Source organism: Trichogramma pretiosum, unplaced genomic scaffold (assembly GCF_000599845.2).
Source record: "Trichogramma pretiosum strain Unisexual culture from Peru unplaced genomic scaffold, Tpre_2.0 scaffold34, whole genome shotgun sequence".
NCBI lineage: Eukaryota > Metazoa > Arthropoda > Insecta > Hymenoptera > Trichogrammatidae > Trichogramma > Trichogramma pretiosum.
In genome coordinates, this window is record NW_019641683.1 from 601,760 (window position 1) to 618,968 (window position 17,209).

Below are 17,209 nucleotides of genomic sequence, written 5' to 3' on the forward strand. Positions count from 1 at the left end.
ATTTCAAAATTTACTGGACTGATTCTCGACAAATTTTCATCAGACACTTTTCATGACTATAGCTATAGCGCATATAGAAAGATTTCTGATTATTGCAAAATTGACAAAATGGTGACAGTATTTCCAAAAATTACGCAAATACAGGTTATTTACACCGATCTTTTCCATAAAATTTTTCAAAGTCAAAATGTGGGAAAAAGTTCTAGATGCACTAAAGTTATACTCATTACTAATGTCTAGTAAAAATTTGATGAGAATCGAGTAGATTTTAAAATTTAATCAACAAGGCATCGAAAAACTTTACTTTGCATAAAACGCGTTCAAACTGTTAAAGTACCATTGAGCGCCACATACATAAGCTCACGTTCAATCCTAATTTTGACTGACTTAAAATTCGAATTTCTTGTACCGTAATTTAGGTGGTGATTATGACAAGTATCGGCAATTCGAAATTGAATTGAAAAAAATCCATTTTTTGAAAACGACCGAGAGGGTAGAACCCTTAAGAATTTTAAAAGTTGTAGGTACATTATAAACAATGAGAAAACATCACCACTAATATACACATTTATCATTTCTATAGTGTCTGTTATTTAAGAACTGTTGTTTTAGCGTGAAAAAGTTACACATGTAAAATTAACAGTTTTTTTGAACAACACAACTTTAGAAAATTGTTGTATTTTATACGTGCAGACAATGACAAATATTTTTGAACGCGTTTTTGCGAGATGATAATGACATTTTTTAGATTTTTTTACTGGAATTTCGGATTTGTTTGAATAATAAATTAAATAATTTCCAAAACCGATGGAAGATTAAGTTATAAACAGAATATATGAAAGCCGCAAACTTAGGAGGTCTAATTCAACTGTCAACAGCATGTGCAAGCCACTACAGACAAAGTTCGCTTTTTCTTTAGAATTACCTGTATACACATTCTAAGCATGCATATATTTTCGAATGTTTTTTCTCACTCCATCGGTGCCTGTTTTTTATAAAGAAATCAAATTGATAAACGTAACTCGAGCCACTGAAATTTTATAGCAAGCTGCATATTTGAAACATAGCAATATGATCGTAGTGCAATGAAATGCACGCGCGGGATGCAGCAGACTATTTACATTTACAGAGCTCCTAATGTTCCTTTAACATAACTTTACCAACTGCAAAATACGTTAATAAAAATGGAAAAAGTTATTTATGGCTCGACAATCATACCTGTTGGATCGAAAATAAGCTTTAAAACGAATGCATGTGCAGGTTCGCATCGCGCCCTCGAAGCAGGATCTGCTCGATGCATTTTCATAATTCTCAAGAAAAGTGGATCTATAAACAACATAATAGATAAGTGTGGCGGAGCCTACCGCAAGAGATATTCGCTAGTTATCATTGTTTAGCACGTAAGGCTGCTCATGCCAGCTACATTTATTTTGTATTATTGCGCGGTTAATTGGAATTTATTAATAACGCCCGCAGTGTACCGATATACGTGCAGAGAATTTAGAAAGTAAATAAGAAAATTCACTTTATTGCGAGAATCCGATAATTGCTACTTAGATATTAAAATTTGATGGCGATGAAACGAATCAATGGTATGATTTCAATAGATCGACTCGCTAAAATTTCATTGCAACTTAATCAACTCGTAACTCACCGTATTTTTTTCATCTTGAACTATTTAGCTATTAATTATTTAGTGACTTATCGATGTTTCATTCAATAAAATGTTGAAAAAAACATAGATTTTGGAAAAAATTTTCGAAGCGATGTGGTGACATGCTCAGGATCTAAACATGATAGTGCAGAAATATCTTAGAAATATCTTTTGGAAGATTTGCCGGACCACTTTTTTCAATATAATGGAGTATGTGCTTAAAGTATATTGCTTATAAAAAAACCAAACTCATTTTGGTCTCGTAAACCATTGAGTTTATGGATCAAGTTTGTTAAATAAAAAAACCCTGAGAATTGATCAAACAACACCCTCAAATTTACAAAGACATTTTTGGGAAATTAGATTTTCCGTATTTTCCAAAAAAATTTCTTTGATTAATTTTAGGGGTTTTTTGTCTTATACAGACTTTTTTCTAAAACTCAATGATTTTCGAAATAAAAAAGGATTTTAGTATTTCATAAACACTTTACTTCATGGACGCCATTTTATTAGAAAAGGTGTGTTTAAAAATGTTCAAAAATTCCCTGTGATATTTCAACACAGTGTACACAGTACACAGTTCTGTGACATTTCTGATTTGGTCATATTCGGATGTTGAATTTTTCACCTTAAAACTTTGAAAAAAAATACCGAAGTTGATAATTTGCTGAAATGTTTCGTTTTTTCTTTGTTTTAACAACCATAAATCGTGGACTACATATAAAATCTTGAATATGAGCCCGGGTTCTAAAAGGGCATTAAATTTTTCATCCCAAAACACCAAAAAATCGCATTTTTAAACAAAATTTTAATAAGTTACTTAAAAAATTCAATCCTTTTTATAAATTTATTTTAATTCGATATCCTTGATCTGAATTTAAACTTTAATTTTAAATGAAAACATAAAATGACTTGAGAAATGTTAACCAGCCATTAGGTACTCATGAATCGACGAATAAAAAGTTTTACTTTTAAAAAAATACAACGCAGCAAGGTAATTGAAAGATACTTTTATTTTTAAAAATGTCTAATTTCTTATTTTAGTTGGTTACAATTAAATATTTTTCGTGTATATAAAATAGTGAATCGCTCAAAAAATTAAAGAAAAAATTACGCTCATTTTTTTGTCACAGAAATAGAGGTCAATTATTTCCATTAGGAAAAGTCATCTTTCCAGAGGATCGGAATGACCGTGTTTTATGAAACATTATACTTCTAGGACTATTACGCTACTTTTTTGCTATGACATTTCAGTAATGATGCGAAAAATGAACATAATGTAGTAAAAACTTGCACATTATATCGGATGAATTGAATTTGAAATGACAGATAAAATATTTTATGGTTAAACTTTTATAAGCTATGATTCAAGCCAACGATGATTTAAGGCTGTATAACAATTTGTCTAATTTTGTTTTTAGTAAAAAGAGTATGTTGAACTGTCGGAAGTCGGTTTCAGAGGCTTTGGTCGTCTTGCCCGGGGGCTCTCCGCTCAATTGAAATCACTCCTGACACTCGTGTTGTTGGACATGCCGCATACAGGCGTATTCTGGAATAAGCAGAGAAGATTCGAGTCAGTTGTTGAGGTAGAAAAATGTTGTTGCCTTGTAAAATTACGCCGTTAAAAAGGTCAATAAATTTGACGCGCAGATGAAAGTGAGGATTGTCGAAGTGCAGCTGCATAAAGGGATTGCGCGCGGCTAATGGACACTCGGGCGTGTACAGAGCTGATTCGCGAGCACTCACCACCCTCTCAATGATATCTTCGGCTGCGACGACTCTCGAGGGCCGCGCAGGAATTCCTTTCTTCGGTTCAACTTCCATCTTATGAATCATCTTGTAGACGCTCGAAGCCATCAAGTGATCGTAATTCGGCAGAGCCTTGGCTTTCTCGAACTTTTTAAAGTTCACCCTGATGAAAACAAGAAAGAAACGTTCAAGGATCAAGTGCGTTTGGTGGTGTTGGCGGACTTACCCCATGGCTCGGCCCCGTATCACCTCGGCCTGGGACGAGAGGACATCGGCAATCATATCGTCGTTGAAGAAATCATTGGGACATCTCCAGCGCCGGCCGTAAGTGAGCTCGAGCTGCCTAGCCTGCGGCTGCCAGAGTTCGCGCGATCGCTTTCTCCCTTGCCTGTGCTGCAGCATGCAACAACAACAAGAACGACAACGACAACGTTAAATAGACCCAAAGCCATACACACATGGGAACAATCGTCATTTAGCAGCGAGCGGTTTATTGCTATAAACGGCCTATATATAGAAATAAATTATGTGCACGAGCTTGGTTGCGAGGCCTTTTGTCGCCGTGTATACGTATACGTCGTGTGCTTCTCGTCGTGAGCCGCGCGTCACACTTTGAATCACTACTTTCCTTCTCGGAAAGATCCGATGTATATATATCTCGTATAATATTATATACACAATAGGCATAAGCGCGCAATGTGCATAGAGTCGTGGGATTGATGGGAAAACACTTTCTCGTCAAACGCGCCGAATATCACGTGTGCGCGCGGGCGACTTTTGACGTAACGAGCTTAACGATCCCTACGTTATATCATTGTTTTTGATCGGCTGCTCGTGCGGATTAATTTTTGCCGAGTCTACAAATACTTGAACGTTCGGTATATTAAGTGCGGCTTCTATGCATTTTTTCGATGCTTCTGCGCCCGCTTGCCGAGTAAACGAACATTTGAAATTTCGAGAAATTCTTAATGCAGCGACTGCGGTTCCTTTCTTTTTGTTTGACGAATACTCCGGTCAAAGATAGTATAAATCATAAACTAGACAAATACGAATAGTGCGGGAGCTCTCTGAGTTCGAAGAAAACTCGAGCTTGTTATACCTTCAGTTCTTGAACAAGTTGATCGTGTAAACCTATATTTGGATCCGCTTCGAAGCTCCCTAGAATGATATCGTTTTTTTTTTAAATTTTTACTAATCGATTGTCAAATTTATCGGTATTGTTAAAATCAAACAGAGATGAATTACTTTGAGATACAGCTGGACTAGGATCTCTAGAACGCTTAGCTGCTTTGGTCTCTTCAATAACTTTGGACTCGTAGGAGACAATGTATTTTTTCACGCTCGAGCCGTCGTCCTTGTCGCTTTTTACAGATATTTCGAGCTCCTTGGATTCGGTATTGGTAAGAAGGTCCTCGTCGAGAGATGCGAGATTGGGCGCCCAACTCGAGGATTCCGAATTCGCCGATTGCCTTCCGTCCTCAACATCATAAGTCCTGTGCTCGTCTTCATGGCGCTGCTCTTCCTGCTCCTGAAGCTGTTTCTGTGCCTCTTCATCCTCTTTGTTCTGCTCTTCGTTTTCACGTTCTGCTAAGACCGATGCAGCCCTCTCCTCTTCTTCTTCTATAAAATTAAAATTTTTCACTCTTATACACCTCGCTTGGACAGCATTTTTGATAGTGTTAAATATGTTCCAATTATTTTTTAATTTTTCACATCGAAATCAATTTTAGTCGTTGAGTTTAGATAAATAACGATTGTCACATTTAACTCTAAATGAAGAAAAATATTATTAAACTCGAAAGTTGATGTGATCATGAAGGTGAAAAAAACAAAACACAGAATTTATCATAGAAATTAATTCAATCTTTTATTCGTGACTAAGTATTAATATACAGTTACAAATAAGATAAAAAGTACAATCTTTGATGAAAATAAATATTATCTCAAGTTTAATAAAATGTAAAAGAAAACACGACGGTGTTATTTAAAAATTTTGAAAACATTAAGTATCAAATACTGTATAATATACTATGAAAGTTTTTTTGATGACACAAAAATGCATAGATTGAAATTTTTTAATGTAATACACTCAAAGTTTTTTTAGAATAAATAAAATAAAATGAATTGTGTTTACTGAATTTCATGAGTTCGTTTCACTATTTTACATATGAGAATTTATCGTCGCTCGTTAAACGCTTTGGCAATGAAAAAAAAATGTGACAACTGCATTTACCTTAAATAAAAAAAAAAATTACTGTCTTATTAATAGCACCCAAGTAAAAAAAAATCATTGAAGGGACTGTTGCATATTTTTCACGAAGGTAAAAGTTATGAATGAATCACGGATTTCGTGCTTCCCTGCGCGAGCTATCTCTGGCTTTTTTCAAAATCCGGCTTGGCTGCGTGTTTGCTTGCAGCGCCGTCTTTTTGCGCTCACCCTTGGCTATTCGGTCGTGCTCGACGCCACTGAGCTCCATGATCTTGTGAAGCTGCTCCGAGACGACTTTCAAATGCCTTTCGATTTCGCTTGGCAACTGTTTCAAAGCCATCAGTTGACTCTGGACGTTCTCTAGCTGCCGTTCCAAACTGATTTCCGTCGTAACAAGTTCCTTGATTTTGTCTCGATCCATCGTGACCGCCACCTCAACGTCAACTTCTGGGTTTGAAGGACGACGAAGCAAAACCTGAGTTACTGATTTGTCTACCTCTTCTTCTACTGGCTCTTCAATTTTAGGCTCTGATTGTTCCTGTAAGTATAAATTATAAGTTTATAGGATTTATCATTTTACACATATGTTTTCAAATTATCAAGATATTCGGCGCTTTGGTCTGCAGTCGATAAAGCAGTTATAAATTTACCGGAATTACGGAAAAATTTTATGTATTATGCTAAATTAAGGTGATGCCGAAGCCGCAATTTTGATCGACCGAGCATTAAAAATGTAAATTGAAATAACTTTTTTACTAGACCGATTTTTGTAAAACGGCTCTGTGGAGCCCTCCGTATTGTAGCTGTTAATAACTGCACCAAATTTCAGCCAATGTCATACGGTAGTTTTTCCGGAAAACAGAATCGAAATTTTTGATTACTGTTTGCAGGATAAAAAATTTTGATCCTGTTTTCCAAGAAAACTATCCGATGAAATTGACTGAAATTTGTCGCAGTTGTTCACAGCAACAATACGGAGGGCTCCACAGAGCCGTTTTTCGAAATTCAGCCTGGAAAAAAAGTTACGAAAATATACATTTTCTGTGCTCGGTCGGTAAAAATTGTGGCCAAGGCATCACCTTAAAAAGAATTTTGTTCGCCGTCAATACTATAACTTGCATGGAATATTTATTATAATAAACTTTTGGGAGAAAAGTATCGACTGATGATTCACAAAATCAACATTTATCCTTGATTTTGGTTATAATTATTCTACGACAGTATTTCTAAAAAATTGAAAATATTTAAGAATTCAAACTTATTCCACGCAGTGATTCAAAGTGGTTGGGTGATGAATCGAAAATGAATAGATCGTTTTAAATATTTAAGGGGTTGTTCTTTGTGACTTCCTATGATATTTCCCAAAAATTTCAGCCCCAGTTGTCGAACTAACTTTCAAGAACGATTAATGTGAAAGTCGCGTTCTTGACATAGGCTCTTATGGGCGAACGGCCAGAAATCACACTTAATCTACTGTATCTTGGTTATCTACTTACAGATATGAATAAAAAACATACCAGTGGATAGCTTGAATCCATACCTTTCTATTGATATAATTTAATCTGATTATATCAATAGAAATTCATTGTGTTTTAGTGTTATTTACAGTGATTTAGTGGTTTGGTCACGTAGCTACTTGTAAATACCATTTCAAATACGCTAAATCTATACTATTATTATTATCATCATCACCCAGCTACCTTAAAAAACTATTTAAGGAAATCTATCTAATAAAAAATCATAATAATTATCGAAATCTCGATCTAATTGATTTGTCTATACTAGTGAGTGCATTTTGTTCAATATTATTTTACTGCATCTTACCGTTGATTCTTGTGTTTCGCCTTTTTCTTCTCCTGCGGTTTCTACAGAATCAATAATTTCAATTATTTCAGCTTGCGATTGAGGGCGTGATTCAGTTTCAGAAACTGCAGCCTGTTGTTTAGGTTCCGGCGTCGTTGAATTATTGGCTTCTTCTGCTTGCTAGTTATTAATAAATAGCAAAAGTAGCAGCGTTAGATTTATCAAAAGCACAATCCTTAAGCACAAAGTTAGTTGTTTTCAGTGATTTACTGATTCATTAAATGTTGTATTACAATCACAATATGATGAGCTGTAAAGCTTATTTATAGTAACATCATACAAGTCAATATTCACTGATTAAAAGCGAGAAAAATATTAAAATTACTCGATGGCAAGCAAATTATTAATGAATGATTATGGGATGTGCGATTTCCACATTAGTCATGAGTTATTTTATTTTATTTAAAAGGTTTGATAAAATTATTGAATTTTTCGAGAATTATGCGTGACATTTTTCCTACTGTTGTTATATCAACAAATTGTCGTGAGAAAATTATCATCTATGCGCTAGTTTCGGGATCCCTTTGAAAAGGTTTTTAACTTCTTATTTTAATATTCATGCAGTTAACGCGCTGCTTTTTAATATAAACTAACAATTTGTATTGGTATTATCATAGATACGATACAAAAAATGAAACCGTAAATAATAAAAATTAATTTGAATCTATTAGTCTATTTACTATTTAGCAACTATTTAGCTAATTATGAAGTTGAAAGCGAAACTTTAGCTAAGCTTTGTCAATTAAAACATTTTAAAGCGCAAGCGAAAAGTCAAAGCAATTTTGATAAGAGACTTTAAGTAAACGAAAATGTATATAACTCATTTATAATTTGCAATATAATTTATTCTTAAAATAGTCGCACATGTACTTGATCATCAACGGTATTCAATAGTTTGTTAAAAATTCAATTCGCTCTTAAAGCGTTTCTTATTTTTAGGTCAAATTCAAATTCAGTGTTGATTTTAACACGATCATTACATTGTTTTATTTACTTAACCTAATTTTTGTGTGTGTTATAAAGTTACAGACGTACGTGCTGAAAGTACAATATTTTCAACTGTTCATGATGGATTTTATTACAACATAGCATATTATCGAAGTGATGAATAAAAGTTGATGTTGCCAAAATTTCTTTTCGGTAAAAAAAAGCTCGACAGATGATATGGCAAAAATCATAAAACAATGTCTTCGCGCATAATGAATCGAACGCGATAAGCTAATCCTATATCTAAATAGCGTAATTCTTAAAAATACAATCTACAAATCTATATAAAAATGTGTCAATGTCTAAGCAACGTTCGAGAAAAGAAAGTCCGGATTGTGAAGTCTTTCCGCTGGCACATTGGTTTTTCTCATGCCGCCTGCTGATTGTCGTTATTGAATCTTTTCGCGTAATTGAACATGAAGAAAGCCAAGGCCGAGGCGCAGGGCACCATGGCGTAAGCCAAGCCCCGTGCCAGATCGGTGCGCATGGCGTAATTGATTTTGTCCGCCACGAGCATGCCCATGACCGAGAGTCGCCGGCGGCCCTCGGCACAGGTGCTCTGCAAGCTCTGCAAGCTCTCGCTGTTCTTGCGGCCGCGGAACACGTACACGCCGTTCTCGTACGGGCAGAGGTTCTCGACCATCGACTGGCGCCGGCTACAGCTGCTCATGCGGCGCGAGTTTCTGCGACTCGAGCCTCTGTGCAGTATCTCCGCGTCGTACGTGTCCCTCAGACTGTAAGCCAACGACGTGAGCAGAATGACGCGCAGGAAGTTGCTGTCGTCCTTCTCTCCGTTCAGCGACTTTTTCACGTCGCCGACGATGCGCTCGAAGTAGTGGGCGCGCTTCAGCAGGGTCGGCTTGGTCTTGCCCGTCGGAATTCTAAACGACTCGAAAGCTTGATCGATGCAACGTTTCGCGTATTTACCGCGTCGCAGATACCTCACTTTGCCGGCTCTAACGGGTACAAAGTCGTTTCGAATTTCCGGCTTAACTTGGTCGTACATTTTCGGCACGAGTGGGCTTTCCTGGACGGGTTGGGGAGTCGCTGGATAAATCGTGGGATCCTCGATGGACTCGTTGATTGGTAACATATTATTTATCGGCTTGACTCGATGTGGAATCAACGGATTAATAGGACTTGGATTGCAATACCTCGAGGAATCTTATAAAGCTCGAGCTCGTTTACCTCCGCTGGTGGCGTTGGTTCGGGTGTTTGCGACAGACGCGACGAGTCGATCAAACCCTTTTTTAAAAGTTTCTCTGTCACGCTTTTTTTAGGCTGCTTTTTTATCACGACTCTGTAGGGCTCGACTTCCGCTTCTGATTCGGAAACAGAATTCAAGCGAGGCTTCGGCACAGGACGATCGGGCCTTTGTAAAAATGTCGAGCTAAGAGCGTTTTGCTTCTGAATTTCTACGGGATCGGTATTAGCCTCTTGCTGTAGTTCCGCAAATACTTTGGACTCTTTTAAAAGGGGTGCCCGAGGTCGAAGCTTTTTGAAATCAACCCTAAAAAAATTTTTTAATAATTTTATTATATTATAAATGTTTGGCGTCTCTTGATAGAATGAACAAAATTGTATCTTACCCTAGTACTCCCTTTTCTTTAACACGGAGAACTTCTTCTTCGTCAAGTATCAGTTGAGCAATTTCTTCATCCGTTAGGTTTTTGTTCGGAACAGGGTCACTGTTTTGGTCCCGTGGTTTTTCTGGATATTCTTCAACAGGCTCCTTTTCAGGTTCTGCCTCGATTGTTTCGCTGGTCTCTTCTATAATTTCAGTAGTTTCTTCAATTGAATCGAATAAGATTTGTTCAATCTGAAAAATAAACGTCATCCATGAAAAAAAACCCCGGCTATTGAAAATGTAAATTATGTGAGCAAAACGTACAGGGCGCATATACGGTTCGATCTTCTCTTCGATACCCTCGAGAGCTGCGCTTGGATCTTCCCTTCTATAAAACAAAAGCAATGCATACAAATAATTCAAGATTCAAAGTAAAAACTTATACCAATGATAATCTAAGCAAAAGAACAAGACATTTACAGAAATTTCGTTAGCAGTGAACTTTTATGATGTCGACTCATCAATTAAGTTAATTTTTAATCAATTATTTACAATTTACGTAAGAGCAGCACATACCAATAAAGCTATTAAAAAATGTACAAGCTACTAGTCTAATTTTCTATGATTAAGTGAATTGGCTTAACAAGACTCAACGCGGTAAGCTTGAAAATTAGTGGACAACTCTTTGAAAAAACCGAATAATATTGAAAGATCTGTCTATATACCAATATAATTCGGCCCTCATTGTATCTTCAAATGAGTCGTGCGCATCGCAAGCGTGTACAGCGAAAACAGCAGAAGCCAAAACAAAAATTATTTACGCGTGGAAGCGAGAAGCAAACATCATCAGGGCTGCAGCTAGAGGAGCTTGCAAAACATCGATGACCACGGACGCATTCGATTACACGAATGCCAAACGAGTGCATGCAGCAGCTGCATCTGGCGCGCCTCGGATATTCATCAATAACGCATCGATTCCCGACGTTGGGTCCCTCGAACACGTTGACAATTGTACAAAGCCTTTAACGATCCGTCAGCGCCTCAAACATCTCGACGAAAAGACGCAAGTGTGCTCACGCAGCCCGGCCGATCATTCATAAAGCCGAGCGCGCGCGGCCAATTTAAATATAGCGCCATCGTGTGCACGCAGTCTCGCACGCGAGGCGCCTCGTCTGCGAGCTTATGCATTATTCGTAAAAACAAAATATCATGACCATGACTCTGATCCGCGAAAATCTCGCGCAAAAATTACTAGTGTCGAATGACAATAAAGCGAAATCTTCTCGACGTGCGCGAGACGATGTTGTTGTCTCGCTGCATCACGGCTACATTTAGTCTTTGCAGTCTTTGCAAATCTACTCTATTTATGGCAATGTCTACGGCTGAAATTCACACCCTGCCAGTTGAAAATGTGCTGCGTAGTTTGATAACTTATAATAATCGAAACTGCGCTTGTAAGCATATAATATGATTTTGGAATTTGAGCTACGCGACGGCTACTGCAGCTGAGCGAGATGATTCAAAAGAGGAATTGGGACGAATCCGAGGGCATGCGTCTCTACAAGGGAGAACTGCCAAATTCCGCCCCAAGATCGGAATTCAAGTCGCGCGCTTATTCGAAACGGTATAGGCTTCACCGAGTAACTTACGAGATAGGAAGTTTTGAAACTCTGTCCGCAGTTTTTGAGCTTCAGAAAGTTTAATGATACGATATCATATCCTACATATATATAAATTTCAAGTGAAAATTGGGATCATGATCCGACGCAATTTCTTACAACTAAAGACCACGATCGAAGCGGTAATACTACAAATCCAAACCCAAAAGTTTTTAACCCGCTACAAGTTTGAAAAAATTAAAATTGTACCGACTCGAAAGAAATACACGAGTATAGTATGCAAAAAAGTTATGATGCGCGCAGACAATCGAGAAGAGCCGATTGCCTCAAAAAAGCCAACGTAATTTTTAGCCGACCAGAAATATGACGGCTCTGGAAAAGCTCGAATGAATAAAAACAACGTATATCCTTTATGTGATATATCAAGCTAAATTAATGGTGCGTATGCAGCTTGCATGACACTCGGTGACCAAAATTAACTTCCTTTATGTGGCAATTTTTGCGTACATTGATAAAAATGTGAACGACATCGGAGCTCGTCACGGCAAGAGTTGAATGAACAAGGAGATGTCACGAGTGAAAAATTTATAAGCAAGCTCGAAATAGACTCATCGAGTGTTGAAAAAAGCTCGAAAGCTCGCATACATATGCAAGTGCGAGGAAATTTGCGTGTACGCGTTCGTGTATAATGACGAGTTTTGCAGGCTCACCTCGCGTGAATGCGAGCAAAAGAGCGTCTTTCGCGATTTCTGGGTTAACTATTTATGTTGGCTGAGCCCACGACATTGTCGTTATAGGTTCAACTAAAAAGAGCGAGATGCGGCGCTTTGATTTCAAGGCGAACGCATCTTATTGCACTTTCGATGTTTATCCCTATATCATGAAGCCTTTACTCGCACTAGTTTTCGCGGCGCCTAATGTTCGTGAAGTTTTTACAGCTGTATATCCATGATTTTCGCTTATTCGCGAAAATCTGACTCTACTTAATCTAAGAGCTCAATGGCTTGTTTTTCTTGATTATGATATATCATCGGCTATTTCAACGAATTGTGCTGACCGCGAGATAAATTCAAAGTGCGACAAAAGATACCTTAAATATCAATATAAATCACTTATTAAAAAAACAATTTTTTATGAATGAATATAGATATTATTAACGGATAAAATACAATTAGAGAAAAATTCAAACATTTTAATAATCATGGGTTTGAGTGCTTCGTCGTATTCGTCAGTAGTCAATGTAATGAATCCATTAATAAACTAAAAAACCCAAGTATAAACTATGTACCTCGGTTAATTTTAACTTTGTCAACATACTCTCTAATCGAATTATGCGATTATATTTAGTTGTGTAGAATGAATTTTGAGTAACTTTTCAACAGACGCAGTACACTCGCATAATTATTTATAATGTCCGAATCATCAGAATATGAAAACATCGTTGCGTGCGCGTGTGGGCGCTTGAGAATATTTTATTTTGTTGATATCGCGGTAAACTCCGTTGGACCGAGGAGTCGAGTAAATGAACTTGGCACTTAGGCACCTTGTTGACCACAGGCTCGAATTATCATTTAAGATATAAATAGAATAAATTCATTTGTAGCATTCAAAAATACAACCTGTTTACCAATCATGATTTGTTCTACCGATTAACATTAATTTACCGGTTGGCTCTTATTTTTGGGTAACACAGTGTTGACAATTTCTTTTATTTACGAAAGGTGAATGGTGATACATAGAATTTAGCCATCAGATAAAAATTACGATAATTGGGTCGAATTACAAGATGAATCGCTGAAGGGTGAGGGAATAAAATACATGGATACACGGGTATAGAACACGAAAATTACCCGAGAAGGGTTCTTACCTTTTAACTGATAAAACATAATTGTTTCCGGCTAAAGTTAGCGCCTCGTGAGCCTGGCCATGTGTCAAGTCGCTTATATCTCGATCGTTTAGTTTTACGACTATATCGCCAACTTTCAGGCCCATACACTCTGCCAGACTTCCCTCTGCTACCTGTAAATTGGTTTTTCCAAAATTGTCGCACACAAGTTTTTCTGTTTTACTATACTCTCTGCCTGGGCATACGCATAAAAATGATCGAAATTAGCGTATCGTCGATATTTACCCTAATGACAGTCAGAGGCTCGGGGAAGTCGCTCCCTCCCGCCAGACGAAAGCCCCATGGCCGGTTGTCGAATTTCGTAAACTTAACGTCGAGCAGAGCCATGTCACTCTACATCTGAGAAATCGTTCAGTGGCCTTTTGTTTAACTATTATTTTCAATTTTTAACACTCCCTTTCCACGTATCGACAATTGCTCATTCAGTTTACCACTAAAATCACGTTCTAAATGCATACGTAAACATTTTAGTACGCAATTCTTCGTTCATTATTCGCATTTACCGGGTTTTTACTTTTCGAGATGTTCCACTGGTACACTAATGGAATCTTACGTTGGATCACATTCAAGCTTGGTAATGGGAAACAATTTTCATCCACTTGAATCGCTTTTATTAACGCCGTTTAAGCCCGAGCAGTTTTAATTGTACAGACTCAGTGGATACGCGAGAGTTGCAACAACGATAAATTTTCATTGGATATGAGACGTACAGCATCTCGACCGTAAAATTATATCTAGAATGAATTTATTCCTTCATTTCAAGACGATCCACGCGTATCGATTACATAAGCTATTGAAACTACTTTCGCACTATTGGCTTGGCAGCACATCCGAGCACATCGTGATTCCCATAAAATTTCACTCGCAGATTCAACTGTTAATGATAATAATAATTGTTATAATTATAATTAAAATATACAGCTCTGCTAAATGTGAATTTGCACTAGAGAATGAAAATATTGCCTAGCCTTCGAAGTTCATGCCAAAACCAAGTCGGAAACCAAGAAAGAAAGTAATGAGAGAAAGAGCCACAGCTGCTCTTTAATATATATGTACTCTCCAGGTCGCTTAATTTTGACTGGTGCAGCAGCTTCGTCTCGTACGATGCAAATATTCGTATACGAAAATGGGCCGTGAGTTGCATACCGATCTCTCGACGGACCAACTATTTTGTTAAACGTTTATATATATTTATATGGCGCGCAGCCCATCGTTTAGAACATTTATAAAAAGTTTTATACTTGGTTCCTAATGTTTACGCGCATTGAATTTTTATACATGGCTCGATTTCGATTGTCGCACGGCTCGACATTTTTACGCTAATTTATATACTTGTCACCGCGAGCAGTATGTATAAAATTAATCATCTATGTCGGTCGATGAAGAGGAAAAAGAGCAGTCGGCGTCGCCGAATCTTATACAAGCACACGACGATAGACGTAAGTATTTAAGCGAAGCACATAAAGTAGCCAATAGAAAAAAGGCCGGTTACTGCAGCCACTACGGCAGTCCGGCGTTCGAGCGTAATGTAAAAAAGAAACCAGAGCAAAAGAGTTTCAAGAATAGAAGTGGCGCTCACGAACTATAAGACGATGAACGACGATCGTGCTCGTTGCTTGTATATATCGTTTTTTAATCTTTGCTTATAAAACTGACTCATTTCAATGATTCAGTGGTCGTAATAAGAAATTTTATTCATTTTTATAACCAAACCGATCAATGTCACGGAATAATTCAAGTATTTCGCGAGAGTCAAAAACGAACGAAAGATAGAGAGAGAGAGAGAGAGACAGACAAACAGAAAGATTGGTTAAGGTTTCACCTTGAACAAGGTAATTAATATACCCATGAAAATTTTCCCGGTCGGCCTAACGTAGAATTTTGTGACAGATGTCGAGAGCTTATATTTTGTTTATAATAGCCACACGGTTGCGCCAATAAATAAAGCACGCGCGAGGACACGATAAATTATTTTTACACGCCATGCGAAAAGCTCGTACTTGAGAGCGGCTCTCGATGTGAATGAACGTTAAACGATCTATACCGCCGATGAGTGAAATGGTTATACTTATAGACGACTGATGTGCTCTCGCTGTGACAGGATCTCACGTCAAAGCTGGGCCGAGACAAAACCCTCTCGATTTCTAATGCCTCGCTCTTATATATTGTAGCACTACTACTGCGGCGCACAATTTCAAAAGCACACAAGTTTACACAGTATCACTTCATTGGCGAGCAAAAAAAGTTTAATTACAAAAGCTTTGTTCTTTTATTTTTGTTTGTTAGTTAGCACCAACTTGAGTATCCGCAATCTTTTAATGGAGAATGATGCCGATAATGAACGAAAAGCGTGTATGAAAATCTTGGTAGCAATTACGAAAACAATACTTTATATGTAAAGTGAAAATGATTCGAGCAAGTGTACGATGCGTGATAAATTTAATGATATTAAAAAAAAAATTGAGCTTTAAAACTTTCCAATGAATTTGAAATAATAATAAAGTACAAAATGCAATTACTAAGAAAAACCATTGATAAAATTTGAATTGCAAGTGCAACATGTATTCACCGACAATACGCGCGATTTGAAACTAACTTCAGCGACAACTGCACATTTTATTAAGACAAGGAAAGCTTCAAATTTCAATTCTCAAACTATTTAATGACACTTGTTTCAGTGTTGATTAAAAAGCACTACTTTACAGAAAAAACAAGATTAAGAAGCAACTATTTGAAAGCGATATAAAAAAGTGTACATCGTAAAAAGATGCTCACTGCAAGGCTATAAGAAAGCTCGCGGTGGACGCTTCAGCAATTTTTCTTGGCGAGAACGACGGTGGTGGAGACTTGCAAGCTACTAAAGTGCAAAGTCGAAGATGAGCTTTAACGTTGCCACCGTAGTCGCCGTCGCCGCCACCGCCGCTGATGCTGTTTCTGTTTGTATCTCTCTCTCTCTCTCTCTTTCTTGCTCACGCGTTTTCTCCACGAACGAGGGACCATATAGATCCGCAGAAAATATATAGCAACTCTTTCCTCGAGTGTCGAGAGCAGCGGCGCTGCCAGCCATACTTAAAAGCTGCAGGCTACATAACGCCAACACGTAAGGGAAAATCTGTGTCACGATAAGCCCTGCCAGCGCTGAGCACTGCCCTCGCTGCAAATATCTAAGAAGTATGGGAAAGAGAAAAGACGATTGTTCGGCGACTAGCCATTTGTGCCTCATGTGCAGCTTGCAGCGTTTATGCAGCCGGCGCTGCAGAGTCCGGCCTCCGCTGCGACGAGCTATTTGCTCGCAGCGATCTATTTGGATCGAGGCGAGCCTTGATTTTTCGCATAAGCGCAAATGATATTGCGAATATTAGCTTAATTAGCTGCCGCTCTTTGTCTCATAGGGCTTGCATGTCCCGGGCTGCACATTTTTGGCTCCAACGTTATGTAAGATCGACTAAGCAAATTAGCAATCGCAGTGGTACTCTCGATCTCGAGCTTGACCACTAAATTCGAGCAACTACAAAATATTTACTTGTTATTAATTGTACGTGGCGTCCGCGCGCTTCAAAGTAGTTGCTTACACATATTCGACCGGCTTCATATGCGTACATAAATGAAAAACAAAGTTAAACAAACTCGTGTTTACTGTTATTGAGAGCATCTA

At 37.7% G+C, this 17,209-nt stretch overlaps 1 protein-coding gene across 3 annotated transcripts; it reads right to left on the reverse strand.

Moving 5' to 3' along the window:
* Positions 1–2,718: 2,718 nt before the first annotated feature.
* LOC106650734 (FK506-binding protein 5-like) lies at positions 2,719–16,462 on the reverse strand. 3 transcript variants are annotated; one of them, XM_014368921.2, is made up of 13 exons: positions 16,330–16,462; positions 13,780–13,893; positions 13,516–13,667; positions 10,354–10,417; positions 10,052–10,281; positions 9,651–9,972; positions 7,437–7,595; positions 5,841–6,150; positions 4,649–5,023; positions 4,503–4,561; positions 3,630–3,796; positions 3,401–3,566; positions 2,719–3,203 (listed from the first exon to the last, which is right to left on the reverse strand). In XM_014368921.2, exons 2-13 carry the CDS (start codon positions 13,879–13,881, stop codon positions 3,147–3,149), a joined length of 2,163 nt encoding a protein of 720 aa, XP_014224407.1. In that variant the 5' UTR covers positions 13,882–13,893; positions 16,330–16,462; the 3' UTR covers positions 2,719–3,146. The 3 variants fall into 3 exon arrangements, with proteins under 3 accessions (XP_014224407.1, XP_014224415.1, XP_014224424.1); XM_014368929.2 differs by lacking the exons at positions 13,516–13,667; positions 13,780–13,893 and having other exon boundaries at positions 16,311–16,459; XM_014368938.2 differs by lacking the exons at positions 2,719–3,203; positions 3,401–3,566 and having other exon boundaries at positions 3,651–3,791; positions 16,330–16,459.
* Between the last annotated feature and the right edge of the window lie 747 nt (positions 16,463–17,209).

Bases quoted from the DNA above. Each gene is read 5' to 3' on its own strand.
- LOC106650734 (XM_014368921.2), bottom strand. From the start codon at position 13,881: ATGGCTCTGCTCGACGTTAAGTTTACGAAATTCGACAACCGGCCATGG. The intron at 7,596-9,650 runs GTAAACGAGCTC...ATTAATAACTAG, and splicing joins AACCAACGCCACCAGCGGAG to CAAGCAGAAGAAGCCAATAA. The intron at 4,562-4,648 runs GTAATTCATCTC...ATATCATTCTAG, and splicing joins TAGTCCAGCTGTATCTCAAA to GGAGCTTCGAAGCGGATCCA.